Below are 27,252 nucleotides of genomic sequence, written 5' to 3' on the forward strand. Positions count from 1 at the left end.
CTCATCTGAAGACTCATTGGTGGAACAGGGAAACAGTTAAATATCCATTTGCAGGTCGCTCTTTAAAGTCTAGTGTACTGACAACATTTATTGCTCATAGAAGCTGCTATGATAAGTTTTCCACCCTAAATAGTTTAAGACCAGAGCTTTTTCTACACCATACACTTACAAATGCGGTAATAGAAGAGGATTCTGTTTCTGATTATCACCTTCATATGATTCTGTCCCTGAGGCTGAACCTGCTCTTGAAAATGGAGAGTCCATTAAACATCAGTTGGCATCTTTATTGCTCCACATGCAAACAATTTTACATCTTTCAAATTCAGCAATACAGGAAATAATTGATGAGTTATTTGACATTGGGGAATTTGCTTTATCAAAATGTCAAGGAAATTATAGTGAAAATTTTGGAGTAAAGTAACTGTAGCTGATACCTCTATTGTAAAATCATTGTCTGATGAAATACAATCTTTGAACCCACTCAAATTTCTTTCAACAGAGGGGCCTTTGGGCTCAGAGTGTAAAAAAGTCATTTTATGGGAAGAACTTTACAGTTATTGAACCAGACGAGAATGTGCTAAATGCACAAGAAAAAAACATCAATTTGTTTATGTACCTATTTTAGATTTTTGCTAAGTACATTGTTGGAAAGAAGTGAGATTCTTCAAACATTACAGACATCCAATGAATGGGAAGGACATAACAGTTCATTTCAAGATGGTGAATGCTTTAAGGAAAACAAAGAATTCACTGAAGAATTAGGCATAGCTCTTGGGTTATACAATGATGATTTTGAACACTGTAATCCTCTGGGGACTTCAAAAAGAAACACAAGGTGTGTGGTATATATTGGGTGATGGCCAACTTACCCATAAGACTTAGATCAACATTATCATCAATTCATCTAGCTGTATTGTGCAAAACTGTAAAAAAAATACAGTTACAGCAAGGTTTTTGGAGTCTCTGATGAGAGATCTTCAGCATTTAGAGACCATAGGTGTATTTGTATAAAGACTTGGGTCTTACGTCAAAGGTACTGTTTTGTATGTGTCTGCAGACACCTTAGGTGCACACTCACTTCTTTCTATGTTGAGAAATTTTGCAGATTTTGTTTGGCTAACTGTATAGATATTCAACAGCATGATGTCAGAAGTGGGACTTTAACTATCAGTAAAACACTATAACACTAAAATTGTTTGTTGAAGCTGTTAATGTGCCTAAGACAACTGATGCCTCATGTGTTGATGGTTTGAAGAAAGACTGTCCTTTAAGCAGACTTGCCCACTTTCATCCTGCAAAAGGGTTTCCACCTGATTTATTGCACAATGTATTGGAAGGAGTTGTACCTGTGGAACTATGCATATGTCTTTCAGATCTGATTGCTAAAATGTATTTCACATTAAATGACCTTAATGATAGAATGGCATCATTTCCCTTTCAATTTTATGACAAAACTAACAGACCTCAGACAATACAAACAAACTTTTCAAAAAATGGAACAATTGGTGGCAGGAGACGTGAGAACTGGGTGCTTCCATGACTTCTTCCACTGTTGATTGGCCACCATATTCCAGAGAGTGAAAAAACTTGGTCTACAGTCCTTGAATTGAAAGACAGAGCTGTTATCCATTCCCTCATTCACAACAGAATCCCTGTGCTACCTATGAGCCAAAATCTCTGACGACAGACAGTTGCTCTTAGAACTATTTCCTGGTATTAAATTACACCCTAAACATCATTATATTGAACATTATCCTGTGCTGATCAAGAAATTTAGTCCACTAATCGAGTTCTGGACATTACAATTTGAGGCAAAACATTCTTTCTTTAAAAAAGTGGTTCACAATGCTGGCAACTTCAAAAATATTCTGCACACCTTGGCCACAAGACATCAACTGATATTAGCATATTATTTGGAGATGCCAACTATTTTCAAACCAAAAATTGAGACTTGGTGAGTATCAGTTGTATCTGTGTAGGCATCTTAGATACTGCTATCAGAGAGGCAATATGAAATTAGGAGTGATAGCAGCTTTCCTTCGACATGGTATGCAGCAAGGGGGATGTAGTCATTCAGACTGTCAGGATCAACAAACACAGTTATCACAGGGTGTCTTTTGGCAAGCTGGTAACACCTGAGATGCTCCAGGAAGGCTGCTGTGACTATTTCTATAATAAATGATATGCAACCATACACTACACAGATCTCTAGTACTCTCCCAAAATCTGGCAGTCCACTTGTCTGTCCAACTGAGAGCACCATTCCTTTAGACTATTTTGTCCCATTTAGGTAAGCAATGTAGGTGAGTGAAACAGAGTCCAGACCTTTAAACTTATTCCATGTAGCCTCTCTGATAGCAGCATCTAAGATGCCCACACTGACAGAACTGATACTCGCCCAGTTTCAGTGCTTGGTTTGAAAATACTTGGCATCTCAAAATAATATGCCAATATCAGTTGATGCCTTGTGGCCAAAGTGTGCAGAATATTTTTGAAGTTGCCAGCACTGTGAACCACTTTTTTAAAGAAAGAATGTTTTGCCCCAAATCATTATTGTCCAGAACTCAATTAGTGGACCAAATTTCTTGATCAGAACAGGATAATTTTCAAGATAATGATGTTTAGGGTGTAATTTAGTACCAGGAAATATTTCTAAGAGCAACTGTCTGTGGTCAGAGATTCTGGCTTGTAGGTAGTACAGTGATTCTGTTGTGAATGAAGGGCTGGATAAAAGCTCTGTCTTTCAATTCAAAGACCACAGACCAAGTTTTTTCACTCTCTGGAATATGGTGGCCAATCAACAGTGGAAGAAGCGCCCAGTTCTTATGTTTATCGCCACCAATTGCTCTATTTTTTTGAAAAGTTTGTTTGTATTGTCTGAGGTCTGTTAGTTTTGTCATAAATTGAAAGGTAAATGATGCCTTTCTATCATTAAGGTCATTTAATGCAAAATACCTTTTAGCAATCAGATCTGAAAGACATATGCATAGTTCCACAGGTACAACTCCTTCCAATACATTGTGCAATAAATCAGGTGGAAACCCTTTTGCAGGATGAAAGTGGGCAAGTCTGCTTAAAGGACAGTCTTTCTTCAAACCATCAACACATGAGGCACCAGTTGTCTTAAGTGCATTAACAGCTTCACTAAACAATTCTAGTGTTCTCAAAGTTAAAGTCCCACCTCTGACATGCTGCTGAATATCTATACAGTTAGCCAAACAAAATCTGCAAAATTTCTCAACATTGAAAGACTCCAGTATCCAGCAAGTGAGTGTGCATCCAAGTTGTCTGCAGACACTTACGAAACAGTACCTTTGACGTAAGACCCAAGTCTTTGTACAAACACAGCTATGGTCTCTAAATGCTGAAGATCTCTATTCAGAGGCTCCAAAAACCTTGCTGTAACCATATTGTTTTACAGTCACAATACAGCTCAATAAATTGAGAATAATGTTGATCTAAGTGTTTTGGGTAAGTTGGCCATCACCTAATATATACTACACACTTTGTGTTTCTTTTTTGAAGTCCCCAAAGTATTACAGAGTTCAAAATCATCAATGTATAAGCCAAGAGCTATGCCTAATTCTTCAGTGAGAAGTTTGTTTTCCTTAAAGTATTCACCATCTTGAAATGAACTGTTACAACCTTCCCGTTGGATGTCTGTAATGTTTGAAGAATCTCACTTCTTTCCAACAACGTACTTAACAAAAATCCTAAATAGGAACATAAACAAATCAATGTTTTTTTTTTCTTGTGCATTTAGCACATTCTCAACTGGTTCAATAACTGTAAAGTTTTTCCTATAAAATGACTGCCTTTTACGTTCTGTGCCCAGAGGCCCCTACGTTGAAGGAAATTTGAGTGGGTTCAAAGACTGTATATCATCAGACAATGATGTTAAAACAGAGGCATCAGCTACAGTTATTTTCTTCCAGAACTTTCACTATAATTTTCTTAATTTTTTGATAAACATGTGAAATTGTTTGCATGCAGAGCAATAAAAATGCCAACTGATGTTTAATGGCCTCTCCATTTTCAAGAGCAGGTTCAGCCTCAGGTACAGAATCATATAAAGGTGATAACTCAGTATCAGAAACAGAATCCTCTTTATTACTGCATTTGTAAGTGTATGGTGTACAAAAAGCTCTGGTCTTAAACTATTTAGGGGGAAAACCTTATGATAGCAGCTGCTATGAGCAATAAATGTTGTACACTAGACTTGAAAGAGCAACCTTTCAAGTGATTGCAATATGATTGTCCAACATTCTTCTTCCTTACAGTGGACCTTATTAACACTTTATACTGAACAATACTAGAATTACAACAACTAGAATAATGGATTATAAATTGGACTAAAATGTATTTAAACAGTGGTTAAAAATACTGTTATTTGTTAGCTACAAAAATACAACAAACAAACAAAAATGTATAAACCGACTATTCCACATCTAACTTTCAAATACACAGTCAATTTATTTGGTTAGGGTCAGCTAAAACTTAGCTAAATCACCTTTATGATGGTTAAAATATACAGTTTTGGTTTTGTTGTGTTATAAGTGGTGTTGCTGCAGATTGTGATGTTGAATTTTATTACATTATAAACTGTGGACAAAATACGAGAAACACCTCTCAATATATTCTAATTCAACAGATATGTGCAGAGATAAGGCTGCACAAAGAAGGATGTGACACAGCAAGGCACATGTCTATACTGACACACCCCTGCGTAGGGCAACCATCAATGCTCCTGGTGGAGTGCGCCCAACACCCACCAGAGGTGTGCAGTCCATTTTCTCATAGCCCTTGCAAAACGCATCGCCAATCCAATGAGCGAGCCATTGAACTGACAATGGAGCCACCTTGGTTCACTGTCTGTGGAAGACAGATTCAGTCAAACTTCCAAAGGTTTGTCCTGTTGTCCCAGCAACAGCAAAGTGCAACAACAGGACACAAGATGTGAAAAACACCTCCTCTCTTATTCCCCCTGAGAGGGGGAAAAAGGCTCTCAGGCCAATAATAATCCTAAACTGGAGGGAGCATGCTGCTGGACTGAAAAAAAAACAATAGCAGCTCCACTGCACCCCTATCCTCATTAATAACCTGAAAGTGCACAGGCCGAACAATCCCCCACTCTGTGGGCAGAGCAAGGGGCTAAAAAGGGGTCGTCTTCACTGAAACAAAAAATTCAGGTCTGTCTGCTCCAAGGGCTCAGGGGGTGGGCCTGAGGGACCTTCTGCAACCATCTGGAGATTCCACTGTAGAATGAGGCAACAGGTGGGTTCTCAGTCTGTGGACATCCCAGAGAAACCCCTTTTACAAGCAGATGGCTTGGAGCTATGGAGCAGTCGGGGCAATCCTGACCAGCCACATCGCCACCCCAAGGTAGACGTGGTGAAAACTCCCCCAGGCCCCAACCAACATCATCCGAATCAGGTGTGAGGACTACTTGGTGCCAGGGCACTCTGGTACCACCACTACACCATACCCTGCCCCTGTGGGGCTTCTGCACCATCAGCTGCAACAGATGACCTGGGTGATGCAGTCACAGTGTGAGTGAATGCATCCCCCTTGAGGGGAGGCATAACTCCCTCGCAGGGAGATCCAGCATCCTCCCTGCAAGCAACCAGGCCCAATGAGGCCACTGGCTACACCTTCCATGTTGAGCTGACAGAGCGTCCCATTCCCATCTGTCAAGCAAGCATACTGAAAAACGGACCTCATATCCGCCACATCCCGGAGATGACAGCTCCTGTGACTGTGCACCTGGTAAATGGTAAATGGACTGCACTTATATTGCACCTTTCTAGTCTTCCAGCCACTCAAAGCGGTTTACACTGCATGCCAGTGCCACTGCATGTATATGCCCAACAGATGAGTCTAGCCAAAGCTGGTAGCAGGTATCCCACTCAGTCCAAGTAGAAACCTGGAGAAGTATGAGGAATGTGGCCACTGTAGTCTGCACACAGTTCGGCTTGTCCTGCTGTAGAACATGCCAGCGAGCGAAGCAGTGTAGCTAGTGCCAAGCCTGAACAGCAGGTGCTAGCCGGTTAACATGTATGTAGAGCTAGCTTGTGTTAGCAGATGATGCAGCCTGAGCCTAAAAGGCAGAGTGGTCTCCACCGTAGGTCCTCTGCTTTGGAAGCAACATTGCGACAAACCCAGATGTATTTCACAACCAGCGTGACTTTGTTGACCATGCTTGAAGCAGTGCTGCTAACTCATGCTAAACCAGATGGCAGGTGCTGGCAGGACATGATGCAGCCAGAGTTAGCCAGTCTATGTTAGCTAATGACGCAGCCCGAGCAGCAGTAGCCCAGTAGCTGAAGTGTGTTATCACGGGCAACGGTGACATGAGGCCCCAGCCTTGGACATGACGTTGCATGATTACCTAGATTGGGGTAGAATGAACCAGTGAGGGAAGCAGTGTTTCTAGCTCATGCTATGCCAGATAACAGTGCTAGTAATTCTTTCTTTCTCTTTTAGTAATTCCTTTCTTGTTTACCACAAAGTGTTTATATTTTAGTTAGAAGTCGAGGATAAGACTTATCTGCAGTGTATAACTAGTAGATTATGTCCTTGCTTCAACCTTGCCATAGTTTAAAAAAGACAGTTTCTTTCAAACTCAAAAGTCACTGCAAGTATTTTTTTCTCTAGCTCCCATCCTCACCTTTATTCTATGTATTTTTTCAACTAATAACCCAAGTTCAATCAACATGTACAGATCTGACAAAAGTTTCAAATAGTCAACACAATGAAAGTTTACCTTTTGAAACTCAAACAGTTGAGTTCAAAATCCAAAGCTTGTCAGAGCTCTTTGAGTTGAAGAGAAGAAGTAGGTGGACATAACTAAATGGGGCTGTAATGTTTTACAGTATACTCACAGTTAACATTCTTTATTCTAAAGTTTGCATAAAACATGATTAATTTTTCAGAGACAGATTGATGATTTTAGTGTCTGATTCTGATTGTTCTTATTGTCACTGTTTCCTTTGCTTCAAAAGCCATCCAACATCATTTGATTCTCATTTATTTGAAGTGATAATCCTTTCTTAATAACATATTACTCACACTAGGGTGCACGTCCAGAAGGCACACCTTGCCCTCTGCCATCACTCTGTGAACAGAGTCCAGACTTGTTCCGTAATAGTGGCCTTTGAATATCCCATATTCTATAAACCTAGAGATAGAAATAAACAGGGACAGACAGACAGGAAAGCCAGATAGACACAATAAAATAGTAGAAATGGCGGACATCATTCTCATTAAAAGGGAGAGGAAGGGTAAATTAATAAAACACACATAGGGCTATTTTTAACACCATGGGAAAAAAACCTCAAAGGCTACACCTGCGTTTATACCTGTGATTGAGAATGGCCTCTTCAAACATGAGAACTGATACAAAATGATAATCCATCCCTTCTTTCTCTTGCCTTCTCTTCTCACGTGTGGTGTCTGAAAGAGAAAAGAATGGGAGGCTGACGACAGCTTTAAAAAGATGAGAAACCGTTTAGTGTGCTGGATGTGAAGGTGACAGTTATGAGACTTGAAGATGTCTGTCTTACGCGGTACAGTGACGCCATAGCGGTCAGGGTCGGCGATCAGGAGCCTCCTCTTCAGTTCATTAACGCCAACGCCACTGGGCCCTCAGGACAAAGATCAAAACACTGTGTTCTGTATGCGGCTATTCATTCCCAATATCACTGTGTACTAATGTTTTCCTCACGACAAGTCCAACATCAAATAGGCTCAGTGATCTGGTGACACATCTGTCTTTATCATCAGAGAAGGAGTTGGGGAGTAAGAGAGTAAGACAGACAGAGCTCTGATTTCATACTGATTTCAGTCTGAAAATGATTCTCCAACCAACCCTGCTCTTTTTCTTTGTCTGTGTCTCTCTATCGAACGTTTAATGCTCCTATACCCTCTGGAAAATACATAGCATCACATCTAAATGTGACATCTGCAAAGCCACACAGTATCAGTGTCACTATAGTGTAGGATGCACAGGATGAAACACACACACACATACAGTGTAGCATCTGGGATTTTCTTCTAACGCAGGTTTCTCCAGCCCCAGATTGCATCAGACTCTAATGGAGCGCTGTCTGAAAGTAGGATTCCTGACATACCTGCCTTTTCCATCACAGCGTTGCATGAGCTTGACACATTACAAAATATCAAGTTTATAGACTCTCCACTCTTACACTGCTAATGTCTTTCGCAGCTGCTCCACAGAGCTGAAGAGGTGCATCATCAGGCACAGTGGATACTTTCTTCTGCCCTTTTTTTTTTTTCAAGAGTTACACGATCTGTAGGGCTTAAAGTGGCTGGCACTCACTTTCACCAACTTTCCTGGTGCAGAATGGTCTATTGTTTCATTCAAAGTGCATATGCAATGCAAACAAAAATGATACATTTCCAACCTGGTCAAACATTATCCAGCTGGTCCTGTTTTAGCAATCCAGGTTTTGGTTTTCCTGTCTATAATTCTCATTGCCAATAAGCTATATATTCTTAATGATGACCTCCGGTCAATGAAGAGCCTTCACAGCAGACAGTAAAACGTAATCCAGAGTCGGGGTAAGCTCCAACTCAATTAAAGAGGTCTAAATCTAAATCCAAGCTGTCTTAACTGTTCTAGTTTGATGATGGAGCACTTGGCTGACATTATGAGGGATCTTATTCACAATCCACTCATCCCTTTCTCTCCATTCATCTATCATTTATGTGATCTCTATCTGGTTTTGTTTTTGCACCTCTTCAGTTCATTGTGCTTCTCTTCTGTCTCCCGTCTACTTTCAATTTTCTTTTTCTCTTTGTCCATCTCTCCTCTTCTCTGCTTTCTTGTATTTCCCTCAGTCACAGATGACCTACAGTTGTATCGTTATATGACATTAAAAAGACCTTCAGCGGGGCTCAATGTAAAATTCCCTGAGGGGAGATACAGCTCAAAAATACATAGAGCAGGCCTGCAGGATTGGCAGAGAAGTGAATCTGGGGTGGGCCCATACGTAACTTAAGAGAACACAATATATTCTGACTTGGAGTTTTCTGACAGTGTTTATGTGGGTCTGGGAAAGGATCGTTCTTGCACTCAAGAGTGGGAACATAAATCTTCATCAGTGCCTTGCTTTTTCTTTTGATCAACAAAAGCTTCAATAATATTGTCCTTTTAGTGAATGGGATCACGTTATTTTGAATTTTTGTATGGACAAAAAAAAGGCAGTGAGATAATATAAAACAGAACACATTTGACCACAACACGCAATACTGAAGATATCCCTACAGTAACCACCATGTTATAGGCTTTGTATATAGCAATGTTACATACATGTAACGCATACAGTATATCACACTAGTTGTTCATTGACTAAATTTTTGCAGTTTCCACACAAGATGGAAACGTGCTTTTTATGCAGGTGCATGTTCAGCTCATACGTACCAACCAGGATGATCAGGCGGTGTCTGTCCTTGGGATCTTTGCAGTAGGGGATGACCTCTATGTAGGTAGATGGACAAATTGAGCCGTGAACCCCTGAGCTCCACCTCCTGGATCGAGCTGCCTCTCTGGCCGCACTGCTCTTCCTGCCCAGTCGGAAACTCCTTCGCAAACCAGCTGGGACAGAGAGAGAGGGGGCCTTAGACTTTGTGAGTGTATCTGTGTGTGTGTGTGTGAACTGTAAGTGGTTGTGTATTACTAAGTAGTATACCAACCTACTCGACAGGTGAAAACTGAAAAACTAGTAGGAGGATATCCTTTGTATAATAGTCCTTACATCTGCGTATAAGTTCATCAATTGCCTATTTATGCATCCAGCTAACATGGAACAAAATTAGCATTCATTTGGAGTTGTGGTTCTGGCAACCTGGCAGATGTAAGTCTAACATTCAATCTCCTTTTAGCTCCGTTTTTGGCCTCCATCCACTCCTAAATATCTTGCTCTTAAGAGACTAAATGCTCCAACATGTTCATCACCTAGTTGCTAACTTTGTCTGCATCATGTTTGCTGCTGGACAAGTAGCGTACAGTGGGTTTTCACGAAAAAATGCTGGGTGCTGTGTCTGGAAATGAGGTTGTGAGTAAGTTGTGGGCCATAAAACCAAAACATTGAGCCGAAAGACACTAAAATGCTAGGTAGTGCTGAGGGGAACTGTGAGCCATAATTCTGTGTTGGTTTGTCATTATTTGCAACCCCTTTCACATTACACAAGGTCATTTGATCCATTGTTAATATAAAAAAATGATTAGTGCATTAGTGTTTAAGAACACCTCTTCATGTTGTTCTTTTTATTCAAACCAAGCTGGAAAGCTGGATGCAAGCATACTAAAATCTGGGCAAAGTTCTCCATCGTGAAAGTTTATTTAGCCTATTTTATGTCATTTAGTTTTATTTTGACCACAATTTTGAGATAGTTCACGTGCCTTTACACACAATAAGTTTAATTAGTATGTAAGGCTTGATTTATTCAATACTTAATTTATTTTTTTGCTTTACTTCGATTGTTCACCATCCATTTTTACATTGCTCCCCTTGGTGCACCACTAGGACACCACTTAATTAAAAGTGAAAAGAACTGTTACACTGTTAAAACGCTACAGAGATAACCTGATAACAACAAGGGCTGTGACAGGAGGGAGAGCTACAGTAGATACAAAACTAGCAGTAGCAGTTTAAGAAACCACTGCCACCCAAAATCTGGTGTCAAGCACCATCTTGATTCAACACTTTGAACTACACAAATCACAGTCAAGAGATGACAGCTCTCGGATCAAGCACCCCAGAATAGTCTGTCACGCATGGCTTGTAGGCCGTCTGACAGCCAGCGTCTGACAGCCAGCGTCTGCCATGCGACTGTGGTTAGGCCTGGCTTGGCAGGCTCGTTCTCTTTCATGATGTTAACTGCTGCTAAGTGATGATGCCAGGCTTTCTTTGACATCAGCTGTAATTTCACTTTGTAAGCATATCTGTCCATTTCCTCTCCGGGCTTCACTCTGAGCGACATGGCACTGTGAGCAGAGATTTCAAACTTTTTGTTTACAAGAAACTTATACTGATGATTTCACTTAGAAATGAGCGATACTGTATAAAACCAAAGTTATACAGCAAAAGAGAAGTCATATTTCCTACAGTGAAATAACGTTCAGGGGAAAACATCTCATAATTATCAGTCTTCAGTAATTCTGAAATTCTCATGTGTTACTGAAAATGCTCTTAGTCTTAAAACCTTAGAACATTTTTGGAAAGGCTACAAGATATTTCTGATTTACCGGACAGAGTAAGAGTGACAGGAGAGATAAGAGCTGCGAGGAGACTGAAGACATGCAACACATGTTGTGAGCTGGGCCTGAACCCTTCATATCAAGATTATATGATATGAGTCACAATTGCAGTGCAAAATAGTGGACATAAACAGTATGAAGCACTGTAGTCCTCCATAGATACACTGATTCATTTTGGGAAATACGCTTATCTGCTTCCTTGCTAAATATATACCCTGCATTCTAAGCTAAATATACCTTAGCTAAATATAGCTTAGCATGAGGGGTGGAAACATGGACAGTCAGCCCGGCTCTGTCTAAAGGTAACAATGTTCGCCTGCCAGCACCTCACAAGCTCACTAATTATCACATTAGGCTGTATCTTGTTTGTTTTATTTTGGCAAGGAGCCAGGCAACCAGCTGAGACTTGAGGAAATTAGTGGTCCCAACCAAGAAATAGTCTGGCACATAACCCAGTAAATTGTCATTTTTACACCTCGGTTTTTAGATGGATTTAACAGATGGGATATAATGTGTTAATTAGCTTTAGAGGTGCTGGAATGCATCTTTATTTTATGCTGAGCTAAGCTAACTGGCTGCGGTATCAGCTACATATTTACTGTACAGACATGGAGTGGTATCAATAAAACTGTTGCTTTAGCTGGTACTGAATAATTCGTTTATAGAAAGAATTAGACAACAATATTGATTTCACTCTGATAAAACTGGTAAATATGAAGTCACAACCAGGAGACGGTTAGCTTAGCTTAGCATAAGCTGTGGGAAACACCTAGCCTGATTCTATCCAAGGGTAAAAACAACTTGTCATTTTAACACTTAACATTTTGTTTGGATTAAACTAACAACATATAATGTGTTAATATGCATGTTTTTGAGGTGCTGTCATGGCAGATTTTTTATCCTTGACAGAGGCAGACTAACTGTTTTTCCCTACTCCCAGTCTTTATGCTAAACTAAGGTAAATATTTCCTGGCTGTAGCTTCATATTTACCAGACAGATATAAGAGTGGTATCAACTTTCTTGTCTAACTCTCGGAAAGAAAGCTAATAACATATTTCCCAAAATGACAAACTATTCAAGTTCAAACTTTTTCCCCTCTTCACCATGTCTTTATTTGTAATACTCCACTATTCCCTTCTCCTTCACTCACTCTCTTCTCTGATTACTTTGCATCCAGTCATTCAGTTGTTCAGCATCAATAAGGGTTTACATGCCAGACAAAGAGGAAACACAGTTGAGTTTCTGAGTTTGAACCATGTCCTCAGGTGCAACTTGGCCTGAGATAAGATGAAATTCACATTATTAAATGCACATGACTATTAAAACTGATATAATGCAACATCTGTAATTACCTTGCCTTTGTACAGACGTAAGGGCCTTTTTACAATCAGCCATAAGTGCACGCCCCCATATGAACATCCTGCACTGCTCATATGCACACACGAAAACACACACAAGCACATCATATCCAATCCATGAGATCAAGACAAATGGGATAAATGGGACGACTAAAACCACATTTGCTGTTCTCGTCCTTTCCCCTAAATCTCTAAACCACAAAACTACTTCATCATATGAACTGGTTTGTAAATAGGTTCCCCGGTTTTTCTTGCTGTTTTTCACCATCTATTTTTATTGCTAGTAACAGTTCTTGCCGAGTTGTATTGTCTTGTATCATACTGGTCCCTTTTCCAGTATCAGCGGGATTTGAGTGGAACAAGTCAAACATCTCACCAATGTGGATCCCTGTTATAGCTCCGTAGTCTACGTCCTCAGTGACTGGAAAAACAGGAAGAGAGACGAGGAAAGAGTGAGGAAATCGTGGACACAAACCACAAGGGGATGACATGTGTGTTACTCTGAAATTTCAGCCTCAAAGTATTAGCATATGTTCAAACCCAAATGTCTTCATATTTTACTTAGAAATTATATCCACAATTTAGAAATATTAATAACTACCTTAAAAATGGTTGCTAGTGAAAAATTAAAGCACAGTTCAGTTACTGGATACCTTAAACCTGCTCGGTTAGAACATGGCTTCATTTAACAGAATTTCTCTCCATTTTGGAAAAACGGAGCGGTGAGCATTACATGACTGTTATCTTTGGATAGTACAACTCTTTAAATCTTTAAAAACCTCAAACCAAAACCTATAATATACACATGTATTATATCTGGTCAATTATGCTGAGGGTAAGTTTTCAAAAGTGAATTCAAACTGACAGTACCTTCCCCCTCATCTGTGGTGCATGTGGAGAAAACAACAGCGGTGAGTACAACAGGAGGACAAAAGAGAGGGATTCACCCGTAACCCTGAACTTAACCATGACCTTCAGACGTGACCTCTGACCTGTAAGCTTAGCAATGAAGGAGCTCTAATATGTTTATTGGAAAGTGTTAAAAGCTTTTTATTCTTTTCAGGTGCGGTGATTTAATGGAAAAACGTTGGCTTATCACCTGTTGGTGGTTTGACTCGCCGAGGCTTGAACAGGGCTTTAGGTCGCTGCAGTGCAACTCTCCTGTAGGAAATTAAATAAATTAATGACCTTTTTTTTTTTTGTTCAAATGAGTGTAAAAAGCATAAAAAGATCACCTCTCATGGAGCTGTTGAGATGGGATGAGCCCTGCCCGGGTTTTACTGTCCCCAAGGTGACAGGCCTGCCACCAGGCATCATCCTCCTTGCTGACAATCTGGAGGATGTCACCCCTTTTAAAGGGTACCGCTGCATCCTTGCACGGTACAGTGGGATCCTCACTCGGATCGTAGTCAAAAAGAGTCCGTACAAACAGCTGGGAAAGGAAATGGTTGATTTTTTTTCTTTTTTAGCCGTCAAAAAGACAAACTGGTGGTGACAGAGAAAAATAGACATTATGAGATCCCAGTCCTGCCAATATTAGCATTCATCCTTCTCTTTTCCTACTGCAGCTTTGTGAGGATCTTCTGTATCCTGGCAATGGACATAACATCTTTGTCTGGTGCTTTTTCACATATGTTGGTGTCATTTTTGAGAAATGACCATGATCACAGAAAATAATTTGTCTTAATCCATTGCAAATGCTCCCTTCTCTAACAGTTTCCAGCTTGGACATCAACTCCATTCATATGTGGTGGTGGTGGTCTGAACAGAGAGGATTGTGGAACAATAAGGTTTCATCGTTAATGTTAAATACAACTCACTAAACTACTGTGATGTGTGGGAAATTATAAATCAACTGTTCAAATGATTCTTAAAAAAGCTTTAAACTAATGAGGTTGTTGAGTGTCTTATCCTTGACTGTCTGATTTGAATTTACTTCTTGACAACCACAGTGCTGTAGTGACAGTGCTGTGGCAAAAACACAAAGTATAACCAAACACACAAGATACCACAGATTTCATCTCTTTTTACTGAAACCAGGTGGGCAGCTTTTCCAATACAGCCAGACTGCATATTAGCGTAAAAGACACACTGCACAGGAATAAGTGTGGTTAATATTTACTGTACCTTCTTCTTATTAGATGGCATTTCTTCCTTGGAGGAGGCAGGGATGATTTTGAACGTAATTTCACCCTGAGAATGAGCCTGCACAATAACAGTGACATTAAAGGAATAGGTTAACATTTTGGAATAATGTTTATTCACTTTTGTGTGAAGAGATAGATGAAAAGATCAACATTCTCATGTTTGCATGCTAAATATCAGCCATTCTCAACCAATGGGCCGCAGCCCACAGGTGGGCCTCAGAGAGCCATCTAGTGGGCCACGGAGGCAGTGGTACTGCAAAATGGCTAAAATGATTTTTTACTGATAATTAAGTTTAAGTTCACAAAGCTAGTTATTTTTATATCTAAATGTACTCAAGAATTCACATAAATAAAAATCAATAAATTAAAATGCATAATTTCAATGACCACTTACGTTTTAATAACACCGCGCCAATCACGACACATCATTAGGTAGAGACAAACGTGTTTAGCCACTGTTAGCTCGCTAGCTTTCTCTGTGGATCCTGCTTCATAAGACATGGCTCTATCCACTGTGTTGGAAAATGAACTGATGGAACTATCAGCAGACAGCAGCCTGAAGCTTCAGCTCACACAAGTTGACCTTGCTTCATTCTGGATGCTGGCTGCCAGTCAATATCCCTCTCTGTCAAAATGGGCAATCAAATTTCTCTTGCCTTTCACCACCACCTATTTATGTAAGTCAGGGGTTTCCATTGTGACTGTCACAAAATCAAAGGCAAGGAACAAACTGAAAGCAACTTGGAATGCTACTCTGCGTGTCAGCCTCGCACCCATCCCACCATGACTTGATCTCATTATTTCCCAGAAGCAAGCCCAAGTGTCTCACTGAGGGTACGCAGAATATTTATTTTGGTCATTACAGCTGAGAGTGGCATAACACATATTTACAGCCCAGTTTTTTTTGTCATGTTATGTTTTTTTTTCCATTTATTAGGGAAGGTGGTCCTTGGAAAATGTGTAACAATCAGAAGTGGGCCTTAAGTTAGAAAACCCCTGCTAAATGTGAAGTTACACCCAGGAGATGTTAGCCTAGCATAGCAGTGAGACTGGAAACAAGGGGAAACAGCTAGCCTGGATCTGTCCAAAGGTTAAAAATACACCTATCAGCACCTATAAAGCTCACTAATCAACATGTTATATCTTGTATATTTCATGTGTAAAAAAAACCTAAGTATAAAAAAATACTTTCTTGGCATATTTTTTTTAGCTAGGTGCTGCTGCTTTTTCCAGTCTTTATAGAATACAACTTTATATAAAACATCATGAGCTAAGCTAACCATCTCCTGGATATAGCCTCATCTCCTGGATATAGAGAAGGTCTTCAGTCAGAACAAACAGACTTAGGCCTTGAAGCCAGGGAAGTTGTAAAATAATGAGAGAGAGAAACACATTGTTGGTTTGGGTGTTTTCACAGGGTTTGTTGACAAAAACAAAAATGTATGATATTTCCAGCTTTCTGGAAAAAGATGTGAGAAGGAAACAGAGACAACAAATGAAGAGAAATTAAATCAAACAATATGACAGTAGAGGTGAGACTAACCAGAAGAGGAAGGATTTCTTTTGGCTTCCTGTGCTCCAGCGAGACTCCATTCACCTCTTTCAGCTCATCTCCTTCATGAATCAGGCCTTCAAAGTGTTACATACATGAAAATATGTATCACATGCATTTCTCTTGAACATGTACATTTATTATGTACCATCATAATGTTACCACAGTAAGGGACAGGAAAGTGTAGATTTGACACAACTGTAATAGCAGAGAGTTTGTCAGCTCACCACTCTTGTCGGCTGCACCTCCTCTCATGATCCTCGCCACAATAATAGCCCCCGTGGATTTATCCCTCTTTATTGTTGCCCCCTTGAGGACGGTGAATAGTGAATGAATGAGTGATGGACAAACAGATGAGCAGAATCCACAATGGCAGAGAGGTCAAGCAATGGAGAGTGAAAATAACATGTTGATCTTATTACAGCCCAGACAAGCTTCTTATTCAGAGTCACTTCATTCCAATGAAGGTTATTTGTATCAAGACAAGACCATTTCACCGGCTGCCTTCATGTAATGCACAAAGCGCTGGAAAAGGTTATCCAAATCAGCATTACTTTCAACAGATGGTATTGATGTGGAGCAAATCGCAATGGAAAGAGCATCTTATGTAGTTGACTACAATCAGCTCATGCTCGGGTGTAACCCTGTTGTCTGGAAAACTGGAACATGCTGGTTCGATCAAAGAGACCATGTCAGAGAAAGGTCAGTTCCCTTCCAATCTAGTTTTGGGATCAATACAAACGTATGTTCTCTATTATTGGTTCTAAGCACATTCCCTTTAGAAGCTCTACCACTAACACACAAGCATACACGCTGCAAAAAAAGTCCATCATTATATAAAATATTTTCATATTTGTCCTTAAAATCATAGGTTTCTTACAAAAGATTAAACTCCCAGTTGGTTGTGATTATTATCTCTGCCACTGGGGCTATGTTTTTGGGTTAGGGTTAGGGTTTGTTTGTCTTTTAGTTAGTAGAATATCAAAAATATCAACACTCTGTCAACAGGTTTCAATAACATTTGGTGGAAAGAAAGGCCATAGGCTAAAAAACAAATGCTTAGCTTTTGATGTGGATCCAGGAATTTTTTAAAGGAATTTTTAACTTTGCAATTGAGGGCACTTTTTTATTATTTCTGCTATTTTCTAATGAACTACTGGACCTACTTGAGTGGAAAAAAAAAATCTGGCACATTTGCCCCATAGCTGTCCATCACTATATGTATTTCATGGAGCTCCTGATCCAGATGCAAATCAAAAATTTCAGATTTTTTTTATTATTAAAGTAACAAATTTAGAGGATTTTGGAGCCTTGGCGAAGGGATGTGCTCTCTTAAGTTTCATTAGTTTTCAGTCCAGTTCCACTTGATCCAGGAAGTTTCCAGAAACAAGTGACAATGGCTTGGAACAAGGTAAATTAGCTATGATTAAAGACCAGCCTTGACACAAGTTGATTTACATCAGAAACAGCAAAGAAATGATCTCAATCCATTTCAAAGCTCAAAATTGCTTTAAAGCACTCCAATAAAATACATTTCTTTGCTGTGCATATAAATATACACTTGTGTAGAGATGCACACACACACAGACACACACATAACAATGCTGAAACTATGCTGTGCGTCACAGCAGATATATGGCAACAAAGATGTGGAAGAATTGACTCTGTAAATTCCTGGTTAAAGAAAGCAAACAGCAGTCCAGAGGCAGAGATGATCCAGGCTGCTGTAGGAACCTTTTCTTATGTTTCCTGTCATTCCAAAGGCTTTCGTTCTGCTACACCTTGGCATACATGGCTTTAGCAGTCTCACCATTTGACAACATGACATAAATTCAGTTGCCAGAGAAAAAAATCAGCTTTGAGTCTCTGGGGTATATTTATTTCTCTGAACTGCCTGTGTATATCAGATATTGTTGCCGGACAAATAAGCACAGTTACCCTGTTACATGGTTGTCTTAACTTAAATACTTGTATTTGTGTATGTTTTGTGTGCATTACAAGGCTAGGTAACAGGCTGACATGTAGGCTGCTAAAGTAAAGTTGTACTTGTTTCAGAGCCATTTTAAGGATTCTCATGGGTAGTGAAAAATACATTTCTGTGTTTATTTTCAGGGCAAACAAGACTATTTCTGGGTCATCATATGTGACAGACATTTGTTGACAATGGAAAGCATTCAAGATATTAACATTTGTGTTTGCAGTCTTGAGGTGTTTTTAAGAAGATGTAATCATGAACCTCCTTTCTTGCTGAGAATTAGATGAGCAGATTGATACCACTCTTTGATGAGAGCAGTATCGATCTTCTCATCTAACTCTTGGCAAGAAATAAGCGTATTTTCCAAAATGTCGAACCATTCCTTTAAGCCAAAAAGGAGATAAATCTAATTTCTAATTTTTCCCTAACTTTACCTTTGAAACATGAAGACATATTTACTGACCAGGGGCTCTTTGGTTTTGACCAGACTGACAATCTTGACCGAGTCCTCATCCTCCTCCAGCACACCATCAGGTATTGGTGGCAGAGTAGGCTCAAAGTCTCTCCGAGCTACGGCATCGTGGACAGACAGGAGACTCTGTAAAAGAAACAGAAATACAGTAAAGACGCTGGTCTGAATTCAGGTATTACATTTTGAATTTAACAATGCTGTGAAAAGTTGTAGCTCTGGGGCCATTATCCTCATTTATTAACTCACATTGTAAAAAAAAAGGCATTGGCTAAGGCAGTATTCTCCACATAAAATGAAAATTGTCATCTTGGCTGTCAAATTTGACACAAATGCCAGTATAATCACTGCAAAAAATCTGTTTTATTTATATATGGCATCCATTCTAGATTGGGGTGTGCTGTAGAGCCAGTGCCACCGCAGTTTTACCAACACAGGTTTAGACCATTTGGTTAGGTTAGAGATGGTTACATGTAATTATGAGGTTAGAAACTGTGGTAGGTACTGATACAAAAATGCAATCCCTGTTGACTAATTAAAGGTGATTGGGTAGTGAATGAGACTCTACAAAAATTCCAACAAGTCTGGCTGGTCTGCCTGCACCCACTACAGCAAATGAAGCCAAATACAGCACTTTCTTTTTGGTTGCAGACCTGCACTTTCGCCCATGCCAACATGCCAAATTTGATTTAGTTCGGAATGTACTGCCAGTCTGTGGGCCACCTGAAAGCAACCCCCCACATCACTAACAGTGTCTCTGCCTGCAGTCCACTGGCTCTGCTCAAACATCACGTCTTAGAAAAAAACGCTCCTTTTCCAGAGAAGGACTGTGAATTGATCTACGACTCACTATCAATGCCCAGACAGTTCATTTAAGTTCATTTTCTGTTAACTTTGGCAGTGTGAAAAACCCCAGGTTTGTTTGCAGAAAAACAATATTCTGGATAAAGCGTAATCTCTTCGTGAGCATGTGCAAAATACAATTCCAAAAAAAGGACTTTACTGTAACAAGAAAGAATGAGAAGACGGGGAAACATCTGCTCACCAACTTAATTTTAACAATCAGCCAATCCATCTGTCAGTTAGTCTACATGTTATCCCCACGTCCTTCAACAGTTGCACTGCTTAGAAACTGCCAACGCGTGAGCAATGTGTCTGGCCGCTTTCAGAGACAGGTTTTCAAAAAACAAACATTCATTTACAGAATATTAAACCCAGTGTCTCTCATAAGTATGTGTGAGCTCCTGCGCTTGAGCCAAGAACAAACAGGTCATTAAGACTGTTAAAACAAACCTGTTAGTTCTCGGCTGGCTTCAGCTCCTCATTAAGAAAAGCCACAATTTCTGCAGCTCACTGGAAAACCATACACTGTGAGTGTGTGTGTGTGTGTGTCTGAAATATGACTGTCAACAGATCTAAAATAAGGAAACATGCATGTGAGTAGTCCGGGTCTCTACATGAGTGAACACTAATAAACATAACTTGGGAGTTGATTAGCTTCAATGCCAGTGTGGTTAATGGATGTCAGCACCTCTCAGTGGGGGGAATGATGAGGTGAAAACAATTTAAATAACATTTACAGTTGGATTAATTTGTCAGTTTTCTGTGACCCATATAAGAGGCAATTGTAGGAAACAAAATGCTATAAGCCTTTTGATGTGTGTGTAAGCTCCTGTGTTCAGTTGACTGAACAGGATCTGAATAGCTCAGATGAAGCATGACTGAATGGAAACAAGGCTCCAAGATTACAGTTTTAGTGTTAGATATGTCAAGAAAAATAACCTAATGTGTAATTACATGTTCAGTTATTACATTTGCTTTCAAAAATGGGTTTCTTTCATTGTTAATGATCCTTTTAGATTGGAGCGCTGGAGTAGAAGGAAGCAAAACAACATCTTCCGACTGGATTACATTCTTGCCTCACAAATGGTCCATGTGAATATCAATTACAGGATATGCTTCATTGATAGAAAACTGAACTCGTGCACAGTCCAGGGCTCGTTTATGTACGCGTGTGTGTGCGCTTGTTAATGTTACAGAGATGAGTCACTTAAAGGAATAGTTCAATATTTTGAGTAATTTCCTTATTTACTTTCTTGCCGAGAGTTAAATGAGAATATTAATATCACTCTTATATTTGTCTAGCTAAGCCAGGAGACAGCTAGCCTGACTCTGTCCAAAGGTAACAAAATTTGCTGACCAGCACCTCTGAAGTGCACTAAATAACATGTTATATTTCATTAAATATAAATCTACTGTACAGACAGGAAACAGCTAGCTAGTCAAGCTTAAAAAACTAAAAATAGAGGGAAACAGCTAGCATGGCTTGTCCAAAAACAAGAAAGATGCAACTAATCATATATAACTAATTACTTAATTAGACTTAGAGGTGCTGGTAAACAGATTTTTTTAACCTTTAGATAGAATCAGGCTAGCTACTTCCCCCTATTTTTAGACTTTATGCTAAGCTAAGCTAACCGTCTCCTGGCTTCAGCTTCATATATAACAGACAGAAATGATAGTGGTATCAATCTTCTCATCTAACTCTCTGCAAGAAAGCAAACAAGCATATTTCCTAAAATGTTGAATGATTCCTTTAATAGTAGCGTATTCCTTTGGTAAAAAGGATGTGATTTGATAGGATGAAACACTTGGCTGGGGAAGTTTTAGGTCAACACACATGTGTAAGTCTAGAGGAACACATCACCATGGAAGAAAATACTCTTCACCTTAAAGTGGGGTTTGGAAAAGAGGGCAACCAGTTCTTTGACTTCATCTCTCCAGCCATGGTATATCAAGTCTTCGGCCAACTGGAAACAGAGAAAAAGAGAGGCAGGATATATTTTTTATAATTAGAGGTATACGTTTATATCATGGCTTGAGGGAGGTTTGTTTTGGTCGATACTGTGCAAAACCCGGAGAGACAGAGAAACAAGTAGGGAGACGAAAAGAATTAGTGCAATTCAGTTATATTCGGACGGCAGCGACACATCATCAGTACTGTCATTATTTCTTATGGCATACACTTTCATATGGCCCCATTCACCTCATTGGGACATTGCTTCCCTCTGCTTGATGTTAACTATTTATCTGTGTTTCTGTTTTGGTTTTGCGTCTTTAGCCACTGTCGGAAAAAAAAAAATGCTCCTGAATGTTCAAGGCTACATGACAGCTGTGGTGACAGCTAAAACAGAGCAGCCTTGACCGTCAGCAGCAAGTGGAGGGGCGGCGACTGACTGTGTGCAGTCGCTGTCTTGTCAAGCATATTACTATAATGACTTCTACTGCTTCAAGATGTCGAAGCACACTCCAGAGACACAATGCATGAAGGTCATTAGTTTCCACTGTGAGCAAACAGAAGCCTCTCTGAGGGGAAACAGACCCATGGTTTGGCCCTTTCAGTAGGTCCTGATGATTTAAGCCAGGCGGAGAGTGGCTGTCGAACCGAATCTGAGGCAAAGGGAGTGAAAAGAGGAGTGTGGGGGAGAGGATAGGGGTAGATAGTCAGTATGGAAACATGGCAGGCAATACAGTGCGTAGAGTATAGGGAGAAGATAAAGGAAAGCAAATGGAGAGAAAGCGGAAAGGATACACAAGGAGAGGAAGGACAGTGATAATGGAAGGGGTGTGTGGTTTGGGGATGGAGGGAGGAGAAGATGGAAGCATATAGTAAGGGAAAAGGGTAAAAAGAACATCCTTGTTTTTCCTCCTTTGTACAGGAACAAGAGGAAAAATCAGGAAATAAAGGTGGGAGATGATCAAAATGGTGCAAAGGAGGGAGTGGGAAATAAAGAAATGATTGGTTGGTAACAGGAATGAAGAGGACTGGTATATGAAATATGATGCACATCTGAAGAGAATAGAGACCGGTCGTGTCGTTTTGGGTCATAGCCGTAGTGGGAGTGCTCTCTGTCACTTCATCTTGACTCTGAAATTAATTGTACTCCTCCAACCTGAAACATTAGACTACACACAAAATGATTTTAGCAGCCTCTTGCTCTGCACTGTCCTCACTGACCTAACTCCTGGCACACAGACACAAAACGATATATGCTTCAAAACGCATCTTTTCCAGTGATAATATCCGAGATGACAGAGTTTTGAGATAACATTTCATAATTCAGCACACATAAGAAAAATGTACGTTCCACTCGTGCCTCTGTGTGACAGGAAAGTCATCCGTATGACGGAGGAAACAATTTGAACGATGAGAAATCTCCCCTGTTCCCTCCGCTGTCAAACTGTCATCCTCTGGGCAGCGTGTCTATCTGCAAAAGATGTTTGGAGGGAGTCACTTACATCTGAGGCCAGACTCGCCGCATGCTCTTGGACGGGGTTGGGGCTTCGCTTCTCAAAACGCTTCAGCCGCTCGTGTATCTGTCAAGTCAGTAAAAGTATCACACTAAAGGTTTTCTTTGCAGTAAAAAGGCATGTACTGTCACTTCTACTGTTACTACTAATCAGGATACTACCACTTCTTATACTTATAGTGATACTATCACTCTCTTAAATGATACCACTTAATCATTTTATTTCTTGTGTGCATTAGTCTCAAATTATTTCACTGTTTACAGTTGCACTTTTTGTCTTATTATCAGCTTGTCAGCGATCTGTATAGCCCTTGGAATTGCACTAACCTGTATGAAAGGTGCAATACAAATAAAGCTTGATTGAAGTTTGATACTACTACTTTTAATGTCCTAACATTTAGATACTAATAATATTACTATAAGGAAAATTTTACCACTTATAGAAAGATCTGTTATGTAAAAGACAACCTGTAAAATGATCAAAATAAATAAATGGTAACACTTATTGTATCAAATCACTAAGTGATACTGCTTTCACTGTGTGTGACCTGCTTCTTTGTTTTTAAAAGAGGTGTAATGTAACTAAGTACTTTTACTCTCGTTCTGTACTGTAAAATTTTGAGCTACTTGTACTTTGAGTATTTTCATTTTCTGCTACTTCAAACTTCTACTTAACTCATTTCTGAAGCAAAAAATTATACTATTTACTTTTTTTTTTTTTAGGTTGTTGGCAGTGGGAAGTAGTAGTTACGTAGTAGTAGTGGTGGTACTACACAGATTAATATTTTACACTATATCATAACTATATCATCATCTTATAAAGCATTGTATATTGTAGATAAATTTAAGGTGAATATATATATATGTCAGTAAAATATTAAAAATTTGTTCTTGAACAGCTGCAACACTGAAGTGCCACATATATATCAATGCATTAGTAATAACAACCAATTATTGAAATATACAGTATAATAGTGTCATACTGCCTGTATAATGCTAAATAGCATAGTGTTGTACTTTTACTTTTGAAAGCTTAAGTACATTTTTGCTGACAATACTGCTGTACTTTCACTTAAGTAGCAATTCAAATTAAGGATTTTTTGTTATAATGTGGTATTTTTACACTATGTTGCTACTAGTTTTACTTGAGTAAAGGATCGGAATACTTAAAGTAAAGTAGACAAGCACGAATCACCGCAGCACAAACATGTCTTCACCTTAAAGAGCAGGTGAAGCTTCTTCTCCATTAACATACTGTGGAGGAACCTGTAGTCCTCCTCTCTGTCTGAATGAGACTCTGTTCCAGACATCACTGATGATAACAGTCTGCACACGCCTGTATGAGGAGGAGGGCAGGACCCACACATGCACACACGCACGCACACACGAACACCACATCAATGAGCAGTCCTGCACCTGTTATTAATTTACAGAGTGTGTTTGAAAGTTATGAGGTGAGGTCAAGAACCAAAAGAGAAAGGTCAGAGGTTAAATGGAAGGTGTGATTTAGAAAAAAAACCTCCCATAAGACCTCCTTACAAGACTCACTGTTACTGTGCTTATTGCTTTATGTTGAAGTAATGCATGTATTTTATACATTAAGACGGCCCAGGAAAAGGGAGGTGATTTCCTATGATGCACACCTACATCCTGCTACCCTTTAGACTCTTTAGACTTACCTCTGTGTTCTGTTCGGCTCAGCATCCTTCTCACTCTGAGAAAAGAAAAACAAATAATGAAACTCCAATACAGCTAGTTATTTGCTTTATTATTTACTTTGAGATTTTCTCCTTATTTTCCAGTAAAGCGAGAGATGAGCGCGTGAGCTAGAGGAATAGAAATTATTAGAGACAGGAAAGAAATGTATTTGTTTTGCTCATTGTACTGTATGTTTAAGTAGCCTCTTCTGAGATATTACTGCCCCCTAATGCTGGTATGAAATATTTCAACATCAATGCACTGTACTGTTCCACTATCCATAAAGCCATATAAATGATGTTTTGTATGTTATTCACTATTAATGGTTCTTCCTTCTTATCACATGAATTAATTATTTTTGCTTTATGCAGATTTCATTGATTTATATTCCTAACAATGATCCCATATAAAACTACCAAAAGTTGAAACATAACACATGACACTGGGTAATAACTGGCTATATTGTGCACTGCTCGAAATTGATTTTATTTGCTTTCACGGATGTAAAATTCTATTAAACAAAGATTCTCAGTTTGTAAATTTCAATGACGATCAGTTTTTAAAATATGCACTAGTTTGATGACAGAATTTACAGTAGGATTGTAAACCTGTTTAGCCCAGTATCCAGACTAGACAATATCCAGGCTTTAGTTTTAACTGTTTTAATGCTCCAAGGCCTGAATATAATGAAATACCAGGGATGGTAATGAACAGGTACTGGCTATTAAACTTAATCTTGGGTAGTAATGTTTAGGTAGTGGAAATAACAACTCAGCAAAACAATCCAAAATCACACTCACCACAGACTGTCCATGTCATTAGGCCCAGATGATGCAGGCCATATCCCTTCACTAACCATAGAGGAGCATGAGCTGCAGTCTGACCATCTACTTGTAGCGAGAGCTTGCCTGGTGTTCAACTGGCCAGACTGTAAAGGGACTGTCTCTTAGTCAGTCAATATGTGTCAGGTCTGACCTAAATCAAGCCAGCAGGCAATCAATACAACAATCACAGGGCCCTAGATATAATGTTGGTCTATACTAGTTCACTTTCCACATATGACTGCACGTCAGACAAACATTCACGCCTATTTAATGGAATCAGAGGTCAGCAGTTGCATCATGTTGGTTCCCTGCTCCAAAATCTGCCTGCTTTCTTTTACCTCTTGGGTTTTAAGGGGATAAAATCAAGATATTTGTTGAGGGCAGTCCACCATCCTCAGATATTATGTTATGCCTGTCTGCAGAAGTTGATTGAGAAATTCCATTTAGGGGTCAAAGTATAAAAATGATTACTACGGGCTGTGGAGTAAATGCAAGACTCATCTGTTACTCGTCTATTGCTGACCAAAGGATCAGAATGTCTAATCATGTCTCATTCTTTGCACACACCAGATAAAGCCCCAGGAGAAAAAGACAGTATTAAACATAGAGCACGGTGCTCTTTGCCACTTATGTGTATACGAAGAGATCAGACCAGACTAGATCGTGGGTGTGTCCCAGAAAATGGCCAGCCAACGAGATACGGACTCGGAGGAGGAGTCCACAGCACTAGCTAGCTTAGTTTTCAGCTGCGTCACGTGATCCACAAACAGCTAATAACGGAAATGTAGCCACGGCCTTCAAAATAAAAGGCCTGAATTCAAGTACTGCGTATGAAACAGGAACTAAGAAGCAGATGTTGCATGTAGATGTCCTGGGTGCAGTTAAATTCTGAAAACCAGATTGTCACCAAAGGAATAAAATGATAACATGCTGATAACTTGTTGTATAACATTACAGCTGATGCAGAGCGATGCTGCCAACAAACTCCTCCATGGAGGCCTGCAGAGAGGAAGTTATTTTAAAAGACTGAATAGTTTCTGCACTCCCATGTCCTGTGACTGCTGCATAGTGCAATATAGTGTTATATCTTGACTATGTTTTGTGTGTCTTGGATTTTATTTAACATACATATGACAACAAAAATGTCCAGAGGTTATTGCACAGTGCCACAGTGAGTTAACTGTTCATAAGTTTGACGACGAGGGAAGAAACTGTTCCTGTGTCTGGTGGTTAATTATTCTTTCTTTGTGGAAAAACCATATCAGACACACATTATTGTTCCATGCACAGTGTTTTTGTTTGTCTTAATGCCTGTGTGGAAGGGATCTTTAACCTTAATCCCACCGACTAGGGCATAAGACAGACCCCAGAGGTATACTTTTTGTTATATCTCACTGGTGCTTTATTCTATCATTCCAATTTTTCATTCCTAATGATTTCACATCATTGTTTTCTGTTTCTGTTTTAATTAGTGCTTTTAAAAATACCAATGTATTGGGGTCCTGGGGGACCCCAGTCAAAAGCACCCAATTCTGACTATGCAGTTTTAAAGGACCAGTGTGTAGGATTTAGTGGCATCTAGCCATGAGGTTGCAGATTGCAGGGCTCATTCTAAGGTAACGAAAACACAACAATTT

At 39.6% G+C, this 27,252-nt stretch overlaps 1 protein-coding gene across 6 annotated transcripts in view; it reads right to left on the reverse strand.

The window, feature by feature from the left end:
* LOC121908395 (MAGUK p55 subfamily member 7-like) overlaps positions 1-27,252 on the reverse strand; it is a 34,615-nt gene that overhangs the window by 6,848 nt on the left and 515 nt on the right. Inside the window, exons 1-18 of one of the 6 annotated variants that reach the window (XM_042428357.1) lie at positions 26,268-26,467; positions 25,592-25,719; positions 24,773-24,807; positions 24,311-24,429; positions 23,083-23,160; positions 21,513-21,593; positions 18,778-18,912; positions 16,567-16,648; positions 16,331-16,416; positions 14,768-14,845; positions 13,876-14,072; positions 13,740-13,801; positions 13,511-13,522; positions 13,017-13,061; positions 9,443-9,616; positions 7,563-7,643; positions 7,359-7,452; positions 7,069-7,177 (exon numbers count right to left, since the gene is read on the reverse strand). In XM_042428357.1, coding sequence (XP_042284291.1) covers positions 7,069-7,177; positions 7,359-7,452; positions 7,563-7,643; positions 9,443-9,616; positions 13,017-13,061; positions 13,511-13,522; positions 13,740-13,801; positions 13,876-14,072; positions 14,768-14,845; positions 16,331-16,416; positions 16,567-16,648; positions 18,778-18,912; positions 21,513-21,593; positions 23,083-23,160; positions 24,311-24,429; positions 24,773-24,797 — 1,458 coding nt within the window. In that variant the 5' untranslated portion in view covers positions 24,798-24,807; positions 25,592-25,719; positions 26,268-26,467. Of the gene's footprint in view, positions 1-7,068; positions 7,178-7,358; positions 7,453-7,562; positions 7,644-9,442; positions 9,617-13,016; positions 13,062-13,510; positions 13,523-13,739; positions 13,802-13,875; positions 14,073-14,767; positions 14,846-16,330; positions 16,417-16,566; positions 16,649-18,777; positions 18,913-21,512; positions 21,594-23,082; positions 23,161-24,310; positions 24,430-24,772; positions 24,808-25,591; positions 26,468-27,252 lie in introns of those variants that run through there. The other 5 variants (XM_042428356.1, XM_042428358.1, XM_042428355.1 and 2 more) reach the window with 5 other exon arrangements.

Source organism: Thunnus maccoyii, chromosome 12 (assembly GCF_910596095.1).
Source record: "Thunnus maccoyii chromosome 12, fThuMac1.1, whole genome shotgun sequence".
Lineage (NCBI taxonomy): Eukaryota > Metazoa > Chordata > Actinopteri > Scombriformes > Scombridae > Thunnus > Thunnus maccoyii.